A 21,717-nucleotide genomic window follows, 5' to 3' on the forward strand; every position below is an offset into this window, starting at 1 on the left:
TTATGTTCATGAGGTGACTCTTGGTGGGTCTCTGCTTGGCTTCAGGATGGGGACTGATCCCCAGAATGGTCACCAGAAAGGCCCAGACTGGGGACTGAAGTCATCACATGGTTAAATCAGTGATTTAATCAGTCATGCCTAGCAAATGGAACCCCAGGAAAAGCTCTGAATGCCAAGGTTGGGTGGAGATTGTGTTTCATGAACACAGGGATGTTCGGGAGAGGGGGAAGTTCCCTGCCACCGAAGACAGAGGGCAGAGATTCTCTGTTTGGGACCCACCCCCCGAGACCTCAAACTACCTGTATACCTTCCTGAAAACCCAGTAGTCATTAGTGTAGGGCATTTCTGAGTTCATCCTGGCTGATTATGGAACCCGGGAGCATCCCAGATTGCTAGCCAAATGCTCATAAGAGCAGGGAGCTCATAAGCCTCCTCCTTAAGGCTGCCGTCTGAAGCAGAGGCAGTCTTCTGGGCCTGAGTCCTTAACTCCTGAGCACCATACTAACTTCAGAGGTTGGCGTCAGAGTTGTATTCAGTGTGCTCAGTTGGGGCGATGACAGAAAAGCGGTCATTGAGGGTGGTTTTCTAATTTCTAATAGAAATGTCGAATCCTGGAACTAGGCTCTAGATCTACAGAGTGGGCATCACAGTTTGAAGCATGTGCTCCGGGATAGGACTAGAAAGATCACTTAGTGGATTCTTCCTCAAAGTGTGGTCCTGAGTCTATGCATATCTGCACATGGTTCATTACCAGGTACTGATGAGATGTGTATGGAACTAGCTGGTCAGCATTTAGCATCTCTTACAGCAATCAGGCTTTGCCCAGATGCTTGGGAATGGAAATATAAAAGTATCAGGTTGTGACAGTTTGGAGGAAAAAAAATGATCCTTCCCCTACAGATAGTATACTTCAGAATGGAGTCAGAAGTTAACGTTAAAAGTATGAGTCTTAGAGTCAAGCAGATGGGTCGGTACGCAGTCTCTGCTGTTTGCTGTCTTTGAGACTTTGGGCAAGTTACTCAATCTCTCTGAGCTTTTGTTTCCGCATTTATAAAATGGAGAGAGCAGTCTTTCCTAGGAGCAAGTGAGGAGAAAGAGTGCTAAGCGTGGGGTGTGGCACAGGTTAACGGCTGGCATCATTTCTTCTTTGTAAATTTCATTTCTTCTTTGTAAATTTCATGGCATCAGCGTGTCTGGCTTGGCGAATGCATGTTCTGTCTATGTGTGTTTGCTTTTGACTATAAATGAAACCAACAGCCTTGCCTTTATGTGATTATATGGTAAAGCAAACATTTTTAAAAGTTACAACATATACTTGTAAATGAATATTGCTTTTCAAATCGTCTCTGAGAGGCTAGACCCTCATTTCAAGGATGCCCCAGTGTTGGAAGATTCGGGGCTCTTCTCATTTCACATTTCTGTTAGCGCCTGTCCCAGTGAGCTGTTGTTATGTAACAAATAGCTTCAAAACCTAGTGGCTTAGAACCACAATCTATCACTATCACTCTGGCTCTGTGGCTAGACCAGGCTCTGCCAGGTTCTCACTTGAGGTCTTCCCTGCAGTTACCGTCAGAGGTTGGCCAGGGCTGGACCATCTGAAAGCTCAACGCACCTGGGCATGCAACATGGTGTCTTCACTCTTCATGTCTCTTGTGGGGCCTGGACCACTGGAATAGCTTGAGGGTGTCTGGGCATTGCTGAGTTTGTGTGGCCTTTCCCCATGGCTAGCTTGGGTTTCCTGGCTGCATGGTGGACTTAGGTCCAAGAGATATCTTTGTTCGTGGCTAGCCTCCTCCTGAAGGGGTGTCTTAAGAAGCAAGAAGCAGAAGCTGCTGGACCTGAGCTGGGTAACTGATCAGAGCAGCTACAAAGCCCCTCCCAGAATGCGAGGACAGGAGCCATAGACTCCAGCTCTCCATGGGAGAAGGTCAACAAATCTATGTCCATATTTAATTGGCTACAGAGCCACAAAGTAAATGTGGTTTTCTTACATTGGCAGATCTTTTTAACCACCAAAGACAGTGTGTAGCTTCCACGGTAACTACAGATATGTAGGTATCATTCACATTGATAGGACTTATCTGAGTACAAACCCCAAATGCTGCATTTTGGTCACACCTCACGTGCCTTGGATTTTTAGTAACATCCATCAGCCTATGCCAGGGAAGGAGACCCCCCCCTCTGAGCTCCTCCCTCTCTACTTTGAGTGTCTGATTTCTATTAATGACCCCCTTGAACCCCACATGGCCCCCCTTCACACCTCCCTGTCCCCCTTACCTGCTATATAGAAATCTGAAAGCCAATGCAACCAGCATGGCATACCCCCTTGCTCAGAAAACTTCACTCCTCCCCATTTCTCACAGAGCCTGTGGCTCTGGCATCCACATAGGTCTTCGAGGTCTCCCATGCCTGGATGGGTATCACTATTCAGTTAAGTTTTTCCTACTTCCAACCCCATCACCCAGACATACAGCACCCCCCCACACACACACACACACGCAGACTCATGTTATTCTTTTTTTTTTTTTTTCTTTTGTTTATTTGGCAGACAGAAATCACAAGTAGGCAGAGAGGCAGGCCGGGGGTGGCGGGGGAAGCAAGCTCCCTGAGTCTGATGTGGGGCTCAATCCCGGGATCCTGGGATCATGACCTCACCCGAAGGCAGGGGCTTTAACCCACTGAGATACCCAGGTGCCCCACTCATGTCATTCTTTTAGCCATTATTACTCAGTGTCTCCCTCTGTTGGGCCCTGTGTTCATTGTTAGGCTCCAGTAGGCTCCAGTATTATTACATATGCCTTGTGTTTTTTTCCCTTTGGGGGGCTTTGCTTACATTCCTGAAGGCTCAGTGCATTTCTTAGTACCGTCTTATCCCACACAGCAATGTCACAATACACACGGATTGCGGTACTGTATGAAGGAGAGGTTCCTTCTGCCTTACATTTTATCTTACACTTTTCATCTCCACCTCCTTTGTCACCCTTTCCCTGTTGGAGGCTCATCGACAAACAGCAAGCTCTCTCCTCATCTCCTCCTTTATTTGAAATGTTAACGCACCTCCCTCCTAGTCCATCAGAGATTCATGATGGGGATGAAGTAGGAGGGCGTTTCTCGGGGTGCATTTTTGAAGTCTACAGGTGCTATGGTATAACATTGGCCCAGGGCCACAGTCTCTGAAGCATTGCTTATTCAGGACCATAGGTGGACTTCTGGTATATTCCAGGAAGCCTCCAGAGCCTGGGGGAGACTATGAAGACTCTGATATGACTGTCAGTCCTTAGAAACTGAGCCTTTGGTGTTCTGATAAAGCAGGGAAGAGAGGGCCGACTCTACTTCTTAATTCAGCTGCTTTGCTTTACCAAATGGAATTCTGTAAAGGCAGTTGCAGGGAGAGGTTGTTGGGATTGGCCCCGATCGGCCCCAGGGTGGGGAGGTGGCTATACCACCAGAATTTTCCCAATATACAGCCACTCCTCCCCTCTCTCCCAAGATTCTCAATGAGACCCCTTGTCTTGCAGAGGTCCGGTCTGTGAAACGGGGATGTGACACTGGAATTTAGCCAAAATTCTCAGATGATTCTGGTTTCTAATGCCTCCTTTTAACTCTCCCCTACAGAAACGTTGCTTAGGCCAGATTGTCCCCAGTGCCCCTGCAGGGGAGCAGGTGTCTTCGGGTGGCTAACCGTAGACCTGGCTGTTTTTCAGGTTCATTTGGCTTACCACCGCTTTAAGACACAAGGTGCTGACCCCAGAGACCTGCCATGAAACCACACTTGAAGCAATGGAGACAACGAATGCTTTGCGGGATATTCGCCTGGGGCCTCCTCTTCGTGGTGATTTTTATTTACTTCACCGACAGCAACCCAGCTGAGCCTGCGCCCAGCTCTTTCTCCTTCCTGGAGACCAGGAGGCTCCTGCCTATGCAGGGGAAGCAGAGGGCCATCATGGGCGCGGTGCAGGAGCCCTCCTTGCCAGAGAGCCTAGGTACACACAAGGGGCTAATGAACCGACGCCCGCCTGGCCCCTTCCACGCGGGGCTGGAAGATCTACCGCAGTGGGCCCAGGTGCAGGACGGGTTCAAAAATGACGAAGAGTTCTTTTCATCCCAGATCGGGAGAAAATCGCAAAGCGCTTTCTACCCGGAGGACGACGACTACTTTTTTGCCGCGGGTCAGCCAGGATTGCGCCGCCACACTCAGGGCACGCCGGGACCCCCCTCCTCCCACGGGGACCAAGGCCGGCTGGAGGGGGCTCCACCAGCCCGCCAGGCGCCAAGAAGGCGGGCGAGGAAGAGGCAGCGGAAACCCGGCGGGGGCCTGGTGCTGGAGGACGGCGAGGACGGGGACAGACTGTACTCATCCATGTCCAGGGCCTTCCTCCACCGGCTCTGGAAGGGAAACGTCTCGTCCAAGATGCTCAACCCGCGGCTGCAGAAGGCCATGCAGGACTACCTCAGCGCCAACAAGCACGGCGTGCGCTTTCGCGGGCGGCGGGCGGCCGGGCTGAGCCGCGCGGAGCTGCTGTGCGCGCTGCGGAGTCGGGTGCGGGTGCGCACGCTGGACGGCAAGGAGGCGCCCTTCTCCGCGCTGGGCTGGCAGAAACTGGTCCCCGCCGTGCCGCTGAGCCAGCTGCACCCGCGCGGCCTCCGGAGCTGCGCCGTTGTCATGTCTGCCGGCGCCATCCTCAACTCCTCCCTGGGCGAGGAGATAGGTGGGTCCCGCCGCGGTGCGCACTCGGGCTGACCCTCTGCATCATCCCTCCCTGGGGCAAAATGAGCCTGGTGGAGAGGCCAACAGAGGTCTTTTGGGGGGCGATTTTAAACCAGAAGTGTTTCTCCACTAGTTGGGTGTTAGGGGCGTAGGAGGCCGGTGCCCTGGCCCTTCCAGGTGCTCAGAATTCGTCTCCTACAGACCCTGTGTTCTGCGTGGACAGGCTCCCAGCATTGCCCACAGTAGGCCTGATGAACCCATACATGGTAGAATCATGGGAGGAGAGAGAGAGGACCAGAGAGGAAAGCAGAACTCCCACGGGGGCAGCGACAGTTAGGGATGTCGCCTCCAAAAAGAAGTATAAATGACGGTAATTTTAGTTAACCCCGGGACTAAATGGGTGTTGTGGGCTCGGGGGAGAGCACTTCTGATGAGAACAGGGAGTTCGGACCTCACAAAGCTTGGCGCACATCCAACGGTTGGGTGATGGCCAGTACACCTAGCAAGGCCCTTCTCCAAGATGGTTACTCACAGGAGCACACCTGGGTCGTCCATCTTTACTTCTGAACTCTGCCTTCAGAGCTATGTCAGGAGCCCAGGAGCACATCTAGGTCACAGTTCCTCTATTCGGCCTCTCCGGAGAAACAGACTGATGGGATGGAGAGAGAGAGAGAGAGAGAAAGAGAGATTTATCTTCTTTTAACAACTTGCCCCTGCAGTTGTGGGGACTGGCAAGTCCGAGATTTGTAGGTCAAGTGAGTAGCCTGGAAACTCACTTAAGAGCTGAGATTGCAGTCTGGAGCCTGAAGCCTGTTAGGCAGGCCAGCATGTGGGAAACTGAGGCAGTGTCTCTGTTGCATTGCAAACAGAATTCCTTTTCCCTGGGAAATGTCAGTCTTTGCTGTAAAGCCTTAGACGTCCCTCTGCGCCCAGGTTCATTCCATTGCCACGCCAGTGAGGGAGCATTTTGATCCTTCAGACTCAGTCGCTCATTTAAGAAACATGTGCTTAGTCCCTACTGTATGCAGGCTTCTGTACCAGGTGCCAAGGAAGAAAACTGTGAGTCAGACACAGCCTTGGCCTCAAGTCCCAGTGTAAAACATCTGTGTCTGCTACATTCTAACTGTAGGTGGTATTAGTTATAGCTCATAACTCACTTAGAAGTGACAGTTAAGGGGCATTGCCCACTTGTTACAAAGGAATAACCATTGTTTCTTGGGTCCGTTAGTGTTCTGTGTTCCTGAGGAATGATTTGAAATGCCATTGTAATCAGGCTTCACAACCCAGACCTCCCTCAGACGTTCTTGGGAATGAAGCTGAATGTGAAATTTTTAAAAAGTTAAAAAAAAGAAAAATAGTAGGCAGGAGTACGGGCTTGAGGTCTAGGGTCCCAGGGCCCCTGTGCTGACATTACAGCCGGCTCATAATAACAGTGTCCGCGTGCCACATGCTGCCTGAGTTGGAGCGGAGCAGTCTGCAATTGATTAGGGAGGAACAGTGGTTTAAAGCTCCCTGGGGTGAAGTTCTTCCCTGTTTCCGAGGACCATTATTAATAATGTAAGAAGGAATTTAAGTGTTATGCTTTAAAGCAGGCGGCAACTTGCTTCTGGTTTGGTTTTGCTTTATTTTAAACACCTCTGCACAGTCGCTGCATATTTGGATTGCTCGTGGCATGTCACGGAGATTTCTCTTGCTCTTTCTTCTGGCATCAATATCCCTGACCAGAGTCTTGGAAACGCTCTTCAGAATTTGGAAGAGAGCGTGAAAGACACCAGGAATTACACATTTCCGGGGAACGGGAAATGTCACTTACATCTTTGTCAGTTTCTAGCATCCAAATTTAATTTATATTGTCTGCACTTACATGAAGCTCCGTGATTAGAATTATAGACTCAAAGAACACACTCAGAAATGAAGAACATAACTCAGAAATTTTAAGAAATTCTCTCTATTGTTTTGTCTTGGTTCCTTTGAATCCAACCGCATACTACCATTTTATGAATGCTTAATCGGGGGCACCTGAGTGGCTTAATCGGTTAAGCAGTCAGTTCTCAATTTCAAATCAGGTCATGATCTTAGGGTGCTGAGATTGAGCCCCGCTCTGGCTCTGTGCTCAATGGGGAGTTGGCTTCAGGATTCTATTTCTCTCTCCCTCTGCCCCTTCCTCACTCGTGTGCTCTATCTCTCTCTTTAAAGTAAAGATTTAAAAAAATCCATAATCAGAGCATAGTTCAATGTTTAAAAACAACAACAAAAATCTTTCCTTTTTATAAGCTAGTGTGTCTCTTAGTCTCAGCATTTGTGCATGCCAGGTGCTGACATTTCTCCTTCCTACTCCCCTGATATATACGTGCTTCTTAACACAGAGTTGTTAATGGTACTCCTGATAAAAACACATTCATGCCATGGATTCCTTCAGGCGACTTGGGATATTGGGGCGTGTTCTGCTAGTCAGCGAAAATCATGGCCCTTAGATTTCGTGGCCCTTAGATTTCAACTTGTGAAACTGGCTAAGGGAAGATCAGAAAACTTACAGAAAGCCATGGTGTCATGAAAAACTGACGAAGAAGCTAAGAAAGTACCGGAGGCTAGCTCCACGTCATCCCTGCCAGGAGGCCCCTCCAGGCTGACCCTCGGCGGGCGCGGCCACCCCGGGGTTCCGAAAGGGAGACCCCGTTGCGCCTCAGGTTTGCTTATCGGCTGCCCTCTAGCTCCCCCTGCTGGTTGCTCCGCGGGCGATGCAGTCCTGTTTCCCTGCTCTGCTAATCTGAGTCTTACCGTGTTCATTGTTTTTGAGAATGATGCAGCAGTTGTAAACACCTCCACTTTGAATATGTTATTGAAAAGCAAACGGAACTGTTTTGGAAACATGGAACAATCTTTCCTGGAACCGAGAGATGATTTTTTTTTTCAGCCGTACATATAAACAGTAATAATTTGGTAGTGAGTACCAGCAGTCTTGTGCAGACTCCCAACAGAGGAGAAATGTCCAACAGTAGTAGCCTTGGTATGGGAAATCAGGATCTGTGTGCTTGAAACTCAAATTCTGAGAAGTGTGTGGAGGGAGGGGCATGGGAGGGTGCAGAGGTCTGTAAGAAGAGGGGCATATAGTACTTGGTGGTTAAGAGGTTGGGGTTTGACATATCCTGATATCTTAAAAGGTGAGAGCGCAGATCATATAGTCATTGAACAGGCATCGATTATTTATTGATCCCCAACTCACCAAGGCCTGATTCTATGTTGGGCAATAGTGATGCAAAGATGAGTAAGGCACAGAGCTAGAGCTTAAATCCTCGGCAGTCTAGTGGGGGAGACTGAATGTAATGGGCAGTTCCAGTCCCATGACTGGAAGAACAGAGAGATATGCAAACTGACAGGGAAGAAATGACAACAGAACCATGAGCCACCATGAGAGCTGATGGCCGGTAGGTAGAGGAGGTTAGCAAGGACTGCCCAGAAGAGGGAAATCCAGGACAAAGGCCAGGGTAACAAGCGAGACAATGTGAGGAGTTCTAGGAGTGGGGTGGGGGTACACAGAGGGCACCGGGGTAGGGGAGCTGTGGGGCTGGTGAGACCTCCAGCAAGCACAAGGGGCCTGGAGTGGGGAGGGACCTAAGCCAACAAGCAGGCAAGCGGGCAGCTCATGATGTTCTCACGCATCTCACTCCAGAAATTAGACTTCACATAATAATTGTAATAAAAGGTGCCCCTTCTAGGTGTCTACTGCTGCAAAGTCCTCTTCTAAATGCTCTTCCGTTCCCTGTTGCAAGCCAAGGATACAATGATTCCTGCTTTATGGAGGCACCTAGAGGCACAGGGGGTGGAACCTGGACTCCATTAAGCCCCACTCTCCCTCTCCAGAAACTCCCAACTCTGACCCTGTGCTCCTGGTGCAGAGAGAGGCCTTGTGATCTTTGAAGCAGGGAAGTGATGGGTCAGCTTTTCATAGGAAAGAGAGTGTTCCAGAGCCTGGATCACAGGGCACAAAGAAAGTCAGTCACTGTGGCAGTCCCAGGGAGAGGTGAGACAGGCCAGGCGGTGGAGTCTTGAGAGGGATGAGTCATCGCTGGCAGGCCCTCCCCTAAAGACTGAAGGCTTTTGCTCCCTTGCTGGTTCAGATTTTGTGTTCTGGAGGAGCATAGAAAAGGAGGAGGAGATGAGGGAGCCCAGTACCCAAGGCAGGGCAGTGACTTAGTGCTCCTGCACCTCCGGACTGGCTGCTCCTTAAAGGGTTTTGATTTTTTTTTTTTTTTTTTTTTTTTTATCTTTGTTCAGTGAATGCCTGCAGCCTGGCTTGGTTCTCAAGGTCAACACGAAATGGCTCTACCCTGGAAATGCCTTCTTCAGCAATGAGGCTTTACTTTATTCCCCGTGTGCTTGCTGTCTGATCCATTCCTCCTTGCGTAAATATGAATGGACAGCTTAGTTTTTCAGGCACACTATCAAGGAGACGCATAGCTGGGCAGAGGTTTACAAAACATGTCTGCCTGATAGACACACTCTGGGCTTGCCCCGCTCACCCGCACCTGCTTCCCCCTCCCATCCTGCTCCTGCTGGCAGCTCTGGGGAGGTTGTATCTCCATCCATAGCAGCCTCCCTCTGTCTCTACCTCCCTGCCTCCTCCCCGAAAAGTGACCTTTTAACTCATTCCACTCCCACCACTTCCAAAGGAACAAAGCCAGCTTCCGTTTCCATGCCCCGTGCTGTTCCTGGAAGGCTTAACACACCCCAGTGTAGAATCCTGGCATTTCTTTTAATTTTTTTCTTTTTCTTTTTCTTTGTTTTTTTTTTTTTTTGAAGATTTTATTATTTATTTGATAGACATAGTGAAAGAGAACGCATAAGCAGGGGGAGTGAGAGAGGGAGAAGCAGGCTTCCCGCAGAGCAGGGAGCCTGATGCGGAGCTGGATCCCAGGACCCAGGGATCATGACCTGAGCTGAAGGCAGACGCTAAGGACTGAGCCATCCAGGCATCCCAGAATCCTGGCATTTCAAAGCTGCGACACTTTCGGGGGCCCTCCAGGGAATTTGGAGCATCCACTTCATTAATTTGCAGTACCCGGCCCCAGCTCAGGAGCCTTGGCTTGTTCACCTTGGCTTTAGACAGAGTCCGTGTCCAAGGGCGGCATGGTTTAGCGGGAGGGCTGTGGCTCAGATGTGCTGGCCTCACGCTTCTCGTCCTTGTGTTGTCCTGGTTATCTTCATTCCTGAAGGTCACCTCACGTCTGGAGTCTCTCGTCCCTCAGAGAAGGTCGCCCCAGATCAGCAGTTCATGTAGTGTGTGTGGTTCTCATTTGGGGTCCCCAAGACCATTTCAGGAACTCATAGAGTGAAAACTATTTCTTATAATAATGCACCGGGGTCTTCTGAACTGTTGGACCTTCACTGGTGATGTAGAGAGGCAGAGGTAGGTAAAACTCCTGGTTAGGGTAGTTTTAGGCAGTCGTATCCAACATTACTTACTAGTCATGCTGGTTTTCACAGCCACGCTCCGTGGGGAAGGAAGAGAGTGCCCGTTTCACTTACAAATGTCCTTGATGAAGTAGGAAAAAATGAAAAAAAAAAGTTTGTTTTATTAAATATCAATCATTGACTCATGTATTTTTAAGACAAAGTGGGCAAAAAAATGAAAACACACTTCCGCATACCAGCGCACAGCAGAGAAGCCCTTGTGTGGTTCAAGTTATGAGCGGCAGTAGCCACTTTCGTCATGAAACACAGTTTTTACTTGAAACCCATGACTGATTGGCATACTTTATTCAGACCTGCCTATTTGGTAGATAATTTCTCAAAAAGGAATTGAGTAAGCCTGTCACTTTTAGGAAAAGAGCTGACAGTATTTTTTGCCAGTGATAAACCTCAAGCTTTCAACCATGAACTTGGAACTGAACCCAAGTTCCTCTACCCGATGCACCGCAAAGCCGATCCCTGAGACATCAGGCATGCAGCAAGGGAATGGTTTATTTAACGCAGCCAAACCAGGACACAAGAGGACAAGCCTCAAATCTGCCTCCCCAAAGGGGGAGAGAAAGAGTTATTTATAATCACGGGTTGAAATTGCATACATATGGATGAAAAGGGCAGCGAAACTTATGACAGCTCATGAAGAAAGATGGAATATGTACACTGAGCAAACGTACATGTAACATACATCCTGTGTTCACTGGGGCAGAGACTTCACATCAGAACGAGGCAGCATTCAGCCCCTGACGTCAGGATGTTATCTTCAGACAAGGAGGAGGGGCTGTGGGTTTGCTCCAAGAACCATTTTAAACTGGATGGGGCCTTGGCCTTGTTATCTTGGGTAAGGAATGCGGGACCTCGTTTGTTCCCAGGCTGGAGGCATATCAGTTGACCTTGAGTCCAGGCTTCTGCAGAGACAGCCAGTGGGCTTGTTAGAGGGGTCTGAAAAGACACAATAGCTGATTAGGTGGAAACAGTTTTCTGAAAAACAAGCTTTAAACTTTCTCCTGGCTTCAGCCTCATCAACCGTAAGACACATGGTTTCAAACTTGGAAGCTTCCCATACTTAAAACTGATGAGATGTGTGGTAATTTAACTGATGTGATTTGGGGGGATACTTTGTAATGAAATGCATCAATATTTGGAAGATCTGCATTATCGGTCGAACTCATAGCTCCAAATGATCATTGTGCAATGCTACAAAATCATGCCTGGGTGAATAATCCATTTTAAGAGCAAGATGAGGTCTTTGGATGGATTTCAGTGGAATAGAGCATGGAACATTCATTTACATTGTTTCACATTCCGTATTACAGAAGTTTTTCTTGTTTGTTTGTGTTTTTTTAAGAAACCAGCACTTGTCAAGTTTTGATGAAGAATCAAAGAAGGATATTTCCCATAATCTGGGAAGACTTAAAGTACTCCTTACATTTTCAACAATATATCTGAGCCTTGACATAATTCAACTAAATCAATACATTGCAGCAGATAGAATGCAGAAGCAGATAAGAAAAATCAGCTGTCTTTTGAAAAGCCAGGCGTTAGAGAGATTTGCAAACATTTAAATCAGTGCCAGTCTTCTCACTATTTTTTGAAAATATGGTTATTTTTTATAAAAATATTTTATTTTAAAATAAATAATAATACATAGATAATAAAATAAATAAATAAATGTCTTCTGATTTTACTTCCTAAGGTGGCATACACTGAAAAATATAATCCAAATAAACAAAAGGACTTTGGGTTTTTGATAATTTTCAAGAGTGTGAAAGTGTTCCAAGACCCCCAAAGTGAGAACCACTGGTTTGGGAAATCTAATTTTTCCTTAAATATCATTTGAATTTTTGTGACAAAGTACTATTCAATAAAAATAAATAATAAAACAATTCATTACAAAAGATGTGCAAACAAGTACTTATAAAGAAAATAGAAGTGTTCATGTTTTTTGACATCGTTTATGCAAAGCAATGGATCACCTAGAACATCAAGATTGGCAAACCTCTTTTGTTTTCTTTTTATTTTTTAATAAGAGCCAGGAAGTAAATATTTTTGGCTTTGGGAGTCATGGGTCACCGTCACCACTCACCTCTGCCATTAACAGACAGTAGATAAACAAATGAGTGTGCCTGTGTCATGGTACAGCTTTAGTTACTAAAACAGGTGGCTGGTCATAGCTTGCTGACCCCTGGGACATTTCCCCTGAAAGGACACTGTAGAACTTTTTTTAAAAAATATTTTATTTATTTAACAGAGAGATAAAGAGAACGTGCACAACCGGGGTGGGCAGCAGGAAGAGGGAGAAGCAGACTCCTTGCTGAGCAGAGAGCCTGATGTGGGACTCGATCCCAGGACCCAAGATCATGACCTGATCTGAAGGCAGACACCTAACTGACTGAGACATCCATGTGCCCCAACACAGTAGAATTTTTTAAATGGCATAGCCAGGAATCTTTTATGCATTCTTTGTGTTCTATTTAATTCTGGTGCTTGAAACTGGAATACAAATTCTTTCGAGCTCAGAGCTCAGAAGCTCAAGAAAGGTACCTAAAGTAACACTGTTTTGATGGTGACATGTGTGCCCAAGGAGTCTCTACTAAGGGAACAGGAAGGTCTCTCCCAAGGAGACTGCTCGGGAGGGGTAGCAGGACTCAAGTGAAGAAAATGGGCTGCTTTAGCGACTTGCCTGGGGTATGGTCACAGTAAATGCAGTAAACACAGGGTACCTCCAAAGGTTTTTCGGCAAATCAGAAATATGTAATCTTACCGTTCTCTCTCTTTCTCTCACACACATGGCATTGTTGCTGCTCTAACCAAGTTAAACTTGAAATGTGCGTGGAATTTTTGAAGCTAAAGATAGTCCATAGAAATTCCCTTATTGCTGATTAACTCTGGTTTCTGGGCAACACAGTAGCTGGCTCAGGAAATTTCCAGATATAGGTATGCATATAGACTCCTTTGTGGGAAGGGAACATATCCCCATTCCCATCCCTTAATCGGGTGAGCTCACTCTCCTCTGCCTCTAGCTGTTTGTGTCCCTGTCGGCCTGCAGGAGATGGGAGCTTTGTTTTCACCCAGGACCTCTAGGAACTTGAAAAAAAATCTGTCCTGTTGAATGGAGAGAGACATAGATTTATGTTGTACTTGAGGCTCGGTGAACCAAAGTGTGCCCTTACGGAGTGCAAAGTACCCTGGCAGCCAGTACCATTGGTGGGGCTTCCGGTCCTCCAGGGCTGCGGCAGGAAGTCACACCATTGCTGGGGATGCAGAATGCGCGTGATTGTTCTCACCTGGGTCCTCTGGGCATCAGCAACAGTATGTGAAACACGGAAGCCATGACTGGTTTTGTTTTGTTTTGTTTCTAACTTTTCAGTTTTAATTCCAGCATAGTTAACATATGGTGTTATATAGGGCTGTGGTTTTGGATTTTTTTTTTAAGATTTTTATTTGTTTATTCAGGAGAGATGGAGAGATAGAGAGAGAGAGAGAGAGGGGCAGAGAGAGGAGAAGCAGGCTTCCCATGGAGCAGGGAGCCTGACATGGGACTTGATCCCAGGACCCCAGGACCATGACCCGCCTCAGAGGCAGACACTTAACTGACTGAGCCACTCAGGCACCCGAGGGCTGGTTTTCTTTTTAAGTACAAATCGGTACCCTAAGGAATGGAAGTTGCATTAAAGGCTGTGGCTCTTCCTCTGTGAGAGACGCCCTTGGTCTCATTGCAGGCAGCGACATTAGTGGAACTGTGGGAAGCTTCCATGCTCCCAGCAGTAAGAACCACACAGGCAGCCCCTGTCCGCAGCATCCTTCCCTGCTCCCACAGACTCCATTTTTGAAATATTCTACAATCGTTCAGAGAAAGGCTGCATAGAGCAGGTTACCTTTAAAGAATGTGAACACATAAGGAGTATCTAAATATAGCTTCATATATAGATGATATAGGACCACCTGTCATGGATTCATATGTTTCCATATGTCCCCAAGCTTGGGACCCCATCCTATAAACACACTATACTGAGAAATATGTGTATAGGTAGCTTAATTGGCTGTTTCTTATTAGCTTCAGGTATTGAAAATTTTGCTTTAATGCTTTTTCTAAATTACGTTGATTTGACAGCAAAAAATACAGTTAGTTTGTCACTTATGTACCCTTAGATTCTCATGATGCAGTTTTGAGATTCAACTCTGCTCCTACACGCGGCTACGAGAAAGATGTTGGAAATAAAACCACCGTGCGCATCATTAATTCCCAGGTAAGATGGATGGGGTGTCTTCATGGATGTACATCTTACTGGGTGAGTGAAGAGAAACTACCCAGTTTTCATGGACCGTGGTCTTGCTTATTTCTATGGGTCTTGTAATTAAAAGAATTGAGAAAAAATACAGATAAATAGGAACTTCTGTGTGACATGAATAGGAAGATGTGAGTAAATAAGGTTAAAAGCAAGATTGGAAGAGATTATGAGATTGGAAGAGATTATGCTGAGTGAACTAAGTCAAGCAGAGAGAGTCATTTATCATATGGTTTTGCTTATTTGTTGAGCATAAGGAATAACACAGAGGACATGGGGAGATGGAGAAGAGAAGTGGGTTGGGGGAAACTGGAGGGAGAGACAACCACGAGAGACTGTGGACTCCGAGAAACAAACTGAGGGTTTTGGAGGGGAGGCGGGTGGGGGGTTGGGTGAGCCTGGTGGTGGGTATTATGGAGGGCACGTATTGCATGGAACACTGGGTGTGGTGCATAAACAATGAATTCTGGAACACTGAAAAGATTTTTTTTTTAAAAAGGAAAGATCAACATACATGTAAAACTGTATGTGTATATGCATACACACGTGTATGTACATAATCATAGACTTAGCATATTGCATTTTAGGAATGGAGGAAAAGACAGTTAAATTTAAAAGAAATCACAGCTATGAGAAAGGCTGGCGATAAAGGTGAGAAAACCAAGGGTTACAAAATCCAAGGGTCAATAGTGTGGCTTGCAAACTTTAGTCCGTCATTTGAAAAATTTTAAAAAGTAAATGAATTGTTTTGTTAAAAACGGGAGTATTTTTTTTTTCCTGGTGTTCTCCATAAGAATGTTTTCCAAATTCAAAGCAAAATTATTCTGAAAACCACAGCAGTTCCCAGAGTTTCAAACTATAGAGAAAGAACATGAGATGATGGATGATTTATGACAGGTTGCTTGCAGGAGGAAAGATTAGCTTTCTGCGTGGTACCCTGAGCCAGGCAGCCTGCAGCAAAGGAAGAAACAATCGCTATATTTCCTCACTTCTTAGATGCCATCGATCGTAGGAGCCACCATTCACTGAATCACAGCTTCCCAGCTTTTCAGCGTTAGCTACCCCACCGAAGGAAAATATGTGTCCCCTGTAAGATACACCCTGGCTTGAGAAAACTTCAAATGTGAAGAAAGAAAGTATATCTCGAGAACTGAAAACTGACGACAACCAATCCTTTTTTTCCCCCTCTAAAATTGTGGTTAAAAAAAGATGATTGGTAGGTGAGATCAAAGGACTCCTCCAGGACCGGATAAGGCCACAGAGGGAGGAAGTCACATGGTAGCTGCCATCCACCAGCTGGCCCATCATAAGACGAGTCATCCAAAATGGCACCTGCCTCCCCAGTCACTTGTGAAAATAACTGGAGAAGACGTTGCAGGTGCTGATTTAGCTAGGGCATTGCATCTTTTGGGAGCTGATGATACGGGCTATGAGTACAGTGCTGGTGAAAATAGAGGTGCTGGGGGATTTTATTTTTAACCTTCATTTCCCCCAGACATTTTTTTTTTAAAGATTTTATTTATTTATTTGACAGACAGAGATCACAAGTAGGCAGAGAGAAAGGAAGAAGCAGGCTCCCCACCAGGCAGAGAGCTTGATGTGGGGCTCGATCCTAGGACCCTGGAATCATGACCTGAGCCAAAGGCAGAGGCTTTAACCCACTGAGCCACCCAGGCATCCCTCCCCAAAGACATGTCTTTACTCACATTAACATGCGACGCTCACCTCTCCATCCTGCAGAGGAAAAGACAAAGTCTGAACAGCTTCCTTCTTTTCTTGCTCTGATTCATTTTTTAAATTTTCATTTTATTTTTAAGATGTGATTCTGAAGAACAAAACACTTGTTTTGAAATGCCTTTCATTTGTATTTGCAGATTCTGACCAACCCCAACCATCACTTCATTGACAGCTCATTGTATAAAGATGTCATTTTGGTAGCCTGGGACCCTGCTCCTTATTCTGCAAATCTTAATCTGGTAAGTGTTTTCATTAGGGTAAGTGCCCCTATCCTAGCAGTCAGACAGTGCCACTGACTGATTAATAATGGGAGCAGGTCAGGGATTAAACTTTCACAGAAGGAAGCCAATCATGGGAGCTACTTAAATACATGCGTATCACACCGTTTTGATACCAAGTTCCCAGCGCATACTTGGTGAACATGGTCTATCTAATGAAAAAAGGGCTTTTGCTCTCAAGGATTTAAAAACAAAAACAAATGACAGTGTCACAATGTTCAGATATTCCTAGTTACCCTAGAGGCTGGGCCAGGTAAACTCAGATTGTATCCATTGTGATAGGGTTACTTCACCTTGCTAGTTATAAGATCTTCTGAAGTAAATTCAAAGTGCTTGGCAAGAGAATTTAAACTTTGTGACGCAGCAGCTTATTATTCTTTAAGTGGAACCTATTACAGGCTTTTTTGGAGTGTGCCACTCTTTGGCTTCTGCCTCTAAACCTTTTTTAATTTTACATGGTATAGTGTAAACAAGATTATTACTAGGCATCAAAATATAAGCGAGTTACATTCATGGCATTCTGGCAAATCATTGCCCATCTAAATGAGCAGCTAGTTACTTTTGGCCAAAACTTGGATGAAAAGCCAGTGCACTTGTTTTTTAAGGAGGGCTGGGAAAGATGTAGGACAGTTTAGTTTCATGAAAGATGCTGTGAGCTGTGCCAAAAAAAAAGCATCTTTCAACTCGTTCTGCCATGACCTAAGAGAATGCATCCTTCCTTAAGATGAAAGTGGAGGAACAGATCTTGGCTCCCCCAAGAGGTAACTTTCCAACAGACCAGTTGTCCAAGGTCAAATGGGTCCCTCTGGGGATATTCTGTCACTGTGCATCTTGAGACTGAGGCTGGACATTTACCTAGCATGATTGCTAACTGGTTCTTAACTCGGAGTATGAACTACAATCATCTGGAGAGTATTTTCCAGATGTATCTGTCAGAGCCCCATTTCCAGATATGTAGCCTGCAGACTGAGTGGGTATTTTTTGAGAAAGCTCTCCAGCTGGTTCTCACAGGTACTGTCTACCAAGAATCAAACATGAAATTCATGTTGGAACTCTTCAGCTTCCTTTCCAGACTGAAGTTCCCTGGCTTTAAGTTCTGACCAATTTCTTACTGTTTGGGACAGACTGAGAGCCCTAACCATGGGACCTTATTTCTTCCTCCTTTGGAAGAAACCAAGCCCAGGGCACAGTGCTGTCCAACCCAATGGCATGATAGTGCCAAAATCCAGGTGACAGGGCTACTTTCTGTGTGTTCTGTGCTCTGGAGGGGGAGAGGGGTACAGAAACTGAGACCCATACTCCTCTTGCTTCCCCTTGCTGTATCTTGGCCTTGGGGCAACGTTTACTAAAGATGATTGGGCCAAGCCCTTCTCAAAAATTGTTGAAGCCACAGAACCCATACAATCAGGGAATATTACTTTGGGTCTTAATATATACCTACTAATCTCCCCAAGGTGTCTATTCGAAGGGATAATGGGGTCCTCAGAGCCTTATGATCTAAGTCTCTCCCCCACATACCTCCAAATCCCATTTCATGATGGCACCTGAGACATTCTAAAGACATTTAAAAAACAATCAACATTATTGTGCATTTTTTCATACCATAATGTATGTATAATCAGTAGAAGTATACATTTTTATGAGTATTAGCAAATTTATATAGTCATGTATCTATCACCACAGTTAGGAAATGGAGTATTTTCATCACTCTAAAGAGTTCTGGGCACCTGGGTGGCTCAGTCGGTTGAGCGTCTACCTTTGGCTCAGGTCATGATCCCAGGTTCCTGGGATTGAGTTCCGCATTGGGCTCCCTGCTCCATAGGGAGCCTGCTTCTCCCTCCCCCATTGCCTGCTGCTCCGCCTGCTTGTATTCTCTCTTTTTCTATCAAATAAATAAATACAATCTAAAAAAATTTAAAAAAAAATCAAGAGTTCCTGATGTTCCACCTGTCAGTCTTCCCAGTCCCACCCCAGACCTAGGGAATAACTGGCATGCTTTTCTCACTGCACATTAGATATGGAGCACATGTTTTTGAAATACACTGATGGATCCCAGGAGTCAACCAAATATGGCCCTTTATAAATAAAGTTTTATTGGGACACAGTAATGCCCATTTGTGCTCTATCGGCTGTGACTTTTCAGTACAATGGAAGAATTGACTAGTTGAAGAAGATTGTGTGGCTCACAATGCCTAAAGTGTTTAGTGACTATTTACAGAAGAGTCCGGCACCCCTGCCCTACCTTACTTCCCATATTTCACTAAAGAACAAAGCATCCGTCCTCCAGAGCTAGAACCCTATCTCTCTTTGTTCTGGTTTCCTTGTCCAGTGAGGCAGCATCTGAGGAAGTGACAGTCATCACCTCCCCATCCTGTTCCCTCAGCCTGGAAGTAGCTTTCACTTCCTCCCACCCCAGATGCTGCCCAGTTTCCTTTTCACAGTGTGAGGCTCTATACTTGATTGTGTTGATTTTTTTTTTTTTTTTTAGTGGTACAAGAAGCCAGATTACAACCTGTTCACTCCCTATGTTCAGCACCGTCAGAGAAATCCAAATCAGCCATTCTACATTCTTCATCCAAAATTTATATGGCAGCTTTGGGACATTATCCAGGAGAACACCAAGGAGAAGATTCAGCCCAATCCACCATCTTCTGGCTTCATTGGTAAGTGTATATAAAAATGGATAATCAGGCTGGCAGGGTTAGACTTAATATTTAGTGAATGTACAGTTGCATTATTTAATCGGAGAGGGGTACAGAAACTGAGACCCATACTCCTCTTGCTTCCCCTTGCTGTGTCTTGGCCTGGGGGCAACGTTTAGGAGCAATTAGAAGGTGGTTTTAGAGGAAGTATAGATTAGCTGAAGATAGTAGAAATACTCTGTTCTGATTATCTCTTGGGCATAACAAAGTACCCCCCAAATTTCAAGGTGTAAAGCAAGAACTGTTTTATTTTCTGTCATGATTTTGTGGGTCAGGAAGGGCTTGGCTGGGTGATTCTTCTGTTCCACCGGCACCAGACGGAGTCACTTGTTGGTATCCAACTGCTTCCTGTGATGTCTTCCCTCCCATGGTTGAACCCCTTGGTGTGGATGGCTGGGAGGGTGGGCTCAACTGGAACTGTTGACTCTGTGCCTACATGTGGTCTCTTGCATGGTGGTCTCAAGGTACTTGGACCTCTTAAATGGATGCCTGGGTCTCCCAGCAAGTTTCTTAGGGCTGAGGCCTAGAGACATACACAGGATCACTTGCACTGTATTCTGTGGGTCAGAGTAGTCAGGGGCCCATGGGATTCAAGGGGAGGACACACAGACCCCACCTGGGTCATCTCTGACCTACCACCCACTCACCCATTCACTTTGTCCACGTGATGCCAGAGTAAGGAGCTGAATTTGTGAAGGTACAACAGTGTCATGTGCTGTAAGACAGTAGGTGCAGGCTCTGGTGAGAATAATTCTAGGACCTTCTACAGCTCTTGCTACCAGAGTGCACTAGCTCTAATTTTAAAAATGGATTGTTTTATCTAACAGGATCATCACACTTGGCTTATTATATATATATTTTTTGCAGCCAGACTTTGATCCTCAAAATGTGTGGTCTTAAACCCCATTTCTTTACCTATGTTTCAGCTAATCATCCCATTATCTTTTTGATTTTACCCAAGTAGGGTGATATCAAGGAATATCTCTGATCCCTTTGGCAATATGATAGCTGCAACAGAACCAAAAGATATTAGTTTATCCACAAAAAACTGTGATGCTCTCCACCCTAATTTCAACGAATTTCTAACCCTATATCTTAACTTGGGCCACACAGTGGGTCCCTGTGAATAAAGGAGAGATTTATGGAGATGACAGTGGTTTAGTTATGGATACAAGAATTTCAGGTGGATTTTGGAGTGAGTTTCTGTTATTACAATAATGTGAAATATTTTACATAGAATTCAAGACAGAATTTACGATATGACTCTGCAGATTATTCTCCTTAGGCATAGCTAACCCCCCTTCTAATGTCATGGCTTCGACACTCTATTTCCAAATCAGTCCTGAAATGCTAAGTACTTTATCTTTTGTGCAATTTCATGGGATCCTGTTGATTTAGGAAAGAAAGTATAATCTCATTTGTCAGCAAAGGTTAAGTCGGATAGAATCATGCTTAGACAGCATAATAGGATGTGGCAGAAGTTTAATAAAATCTTTTTCATATTGTTGCCTTCTCATGAATTCATGGGGCTATCTCTTGCTTGGAGCAAAAGTTTTCAAGCACAGTGAGGGCTGTCAAATACGCTTACCACGATGTGTAGTTCGAAAAATTCAAGTTAGAGCCTCATAGCTGTAGAGAAACCTTTTTCCATGTGTTTTTGTTGAAAGGAATCCTGCCACATATGGATAGCTTCCTTTCATAGCTCTTTACTGAGAATTTGGAGTTTTCAGAGGCTGACACTTGCCTTTGAGACTTCTTTGACTTGAAGAAGGGGAAACACACTTCGGTGGCATTGCAGGAGTGCTGACTGAGTCTGGAGAGGTGACGTGTGAATTGTTCTCTGCCATTTAGTACCTTTTTGATCATGGGCGGGTCTCTTCCTCCTGCAAGCCTCCCTGTGCTCACTTCGATGGCATTGCAGGAGTGCTGACTGAGTCTGGAGAGGTGACGTGTGAATTGTTCTCTGCCATTTAGTACCTTTTTGATCATGGGCGGGTCTCTTCCTCCTGCAAGCCTCCCTGTGCTCTTAGAGGAAATGAGAATGATAAAAATCTTCCTCGAGGTGAGTTGGTGCATGGATTTACGGATTTATGAGGATTCCCGTTTTCTACCACTGTCCTGTCCAGAGTGGCAGCCAACCACCACCACCATGTGGCTATTTACATGTAAATTAATTAGGATTAAACAAAAGGGAAGATTTGGTTCCTCAAGCCCCGATTTCCTTTCAAGTTCTAAACAGCCCCGTGTTCTGGCAACTGCTGGCCTTGGTAGGCAGTGCAGAGGGGGAACATCTCCATCGTCACACAGAGTTGTACAGGACAGCACTGCGAGTTCTGCTAATCCTGGAAAAATGAGAAAGAGCAACCAGGTAATTACAGAAGTCTTAAATTCCCACTGGGCGAGCTGTGCTGGGTGACTGGGGATACCAGTGTCTCAGAAGACCTGGCCAGCCATCATCACATTCAATTGCTGTTCTTGTTCCCAGACAGATTTTAGTGCGAGCCCTCATGAAGAATGGGCAGGAGAGGCAGCCCGGGCGA

The 21,717-nt window shown here is 45.8% G+C and overlaps 1 protein-coding gene across 2 annotated transcripts in view; it reads left to right on the forward strand.

The window, feature by feature from the left end:
• ST6GAL2 (ST6 beta-galactoside alpha-2,6-sialyltransferase 2) overlaps window positions 1-21,717 on the forward strand; it is an 80,717-nt gene that overhangs the window by 37,776 nt on the left and 21,224 nt on the right. For both annotated transcript variants that reach the window (XM_059134311.1, XM_059134310.1), the window contains exons 2-5: window positions 3,705-4,709; window positions 14,324-14,421; window positions 16,335-16,436; window positions 18,964-19,138. In XM_059134311.1, coding sequence (XP_058990294.1) covers window positions 3,761-4,709; window positions 14,324-14,421; window positions 16,335-16,436; window positions 18,964-19,138 — 1,324 coding nt within the window. In that variant the 5' untranslated portion in view covers window positions 3,705-3,760. The remainder of the gene's footprint in view (window positions 1-3,704; window positions 4,710-14,323; window positions 14,422-16,334; window positions 16,437-18,963; window positions 19,139-21,717) is intronic.

This window comes from Mustela lutreola, chromosome 9, assembly GCF_030435805.1.
Source record: "Mustela lutreola isolate mMusLut2 chromosome 9, mMusLut2.pri, whole genome shotgun sequence".
Lineage (NCBI taxonomy): Eukaryota > Metazoa > Chordata > Mammalia > Carnivora > Mustelidae > Mustela > Mustela lutreola.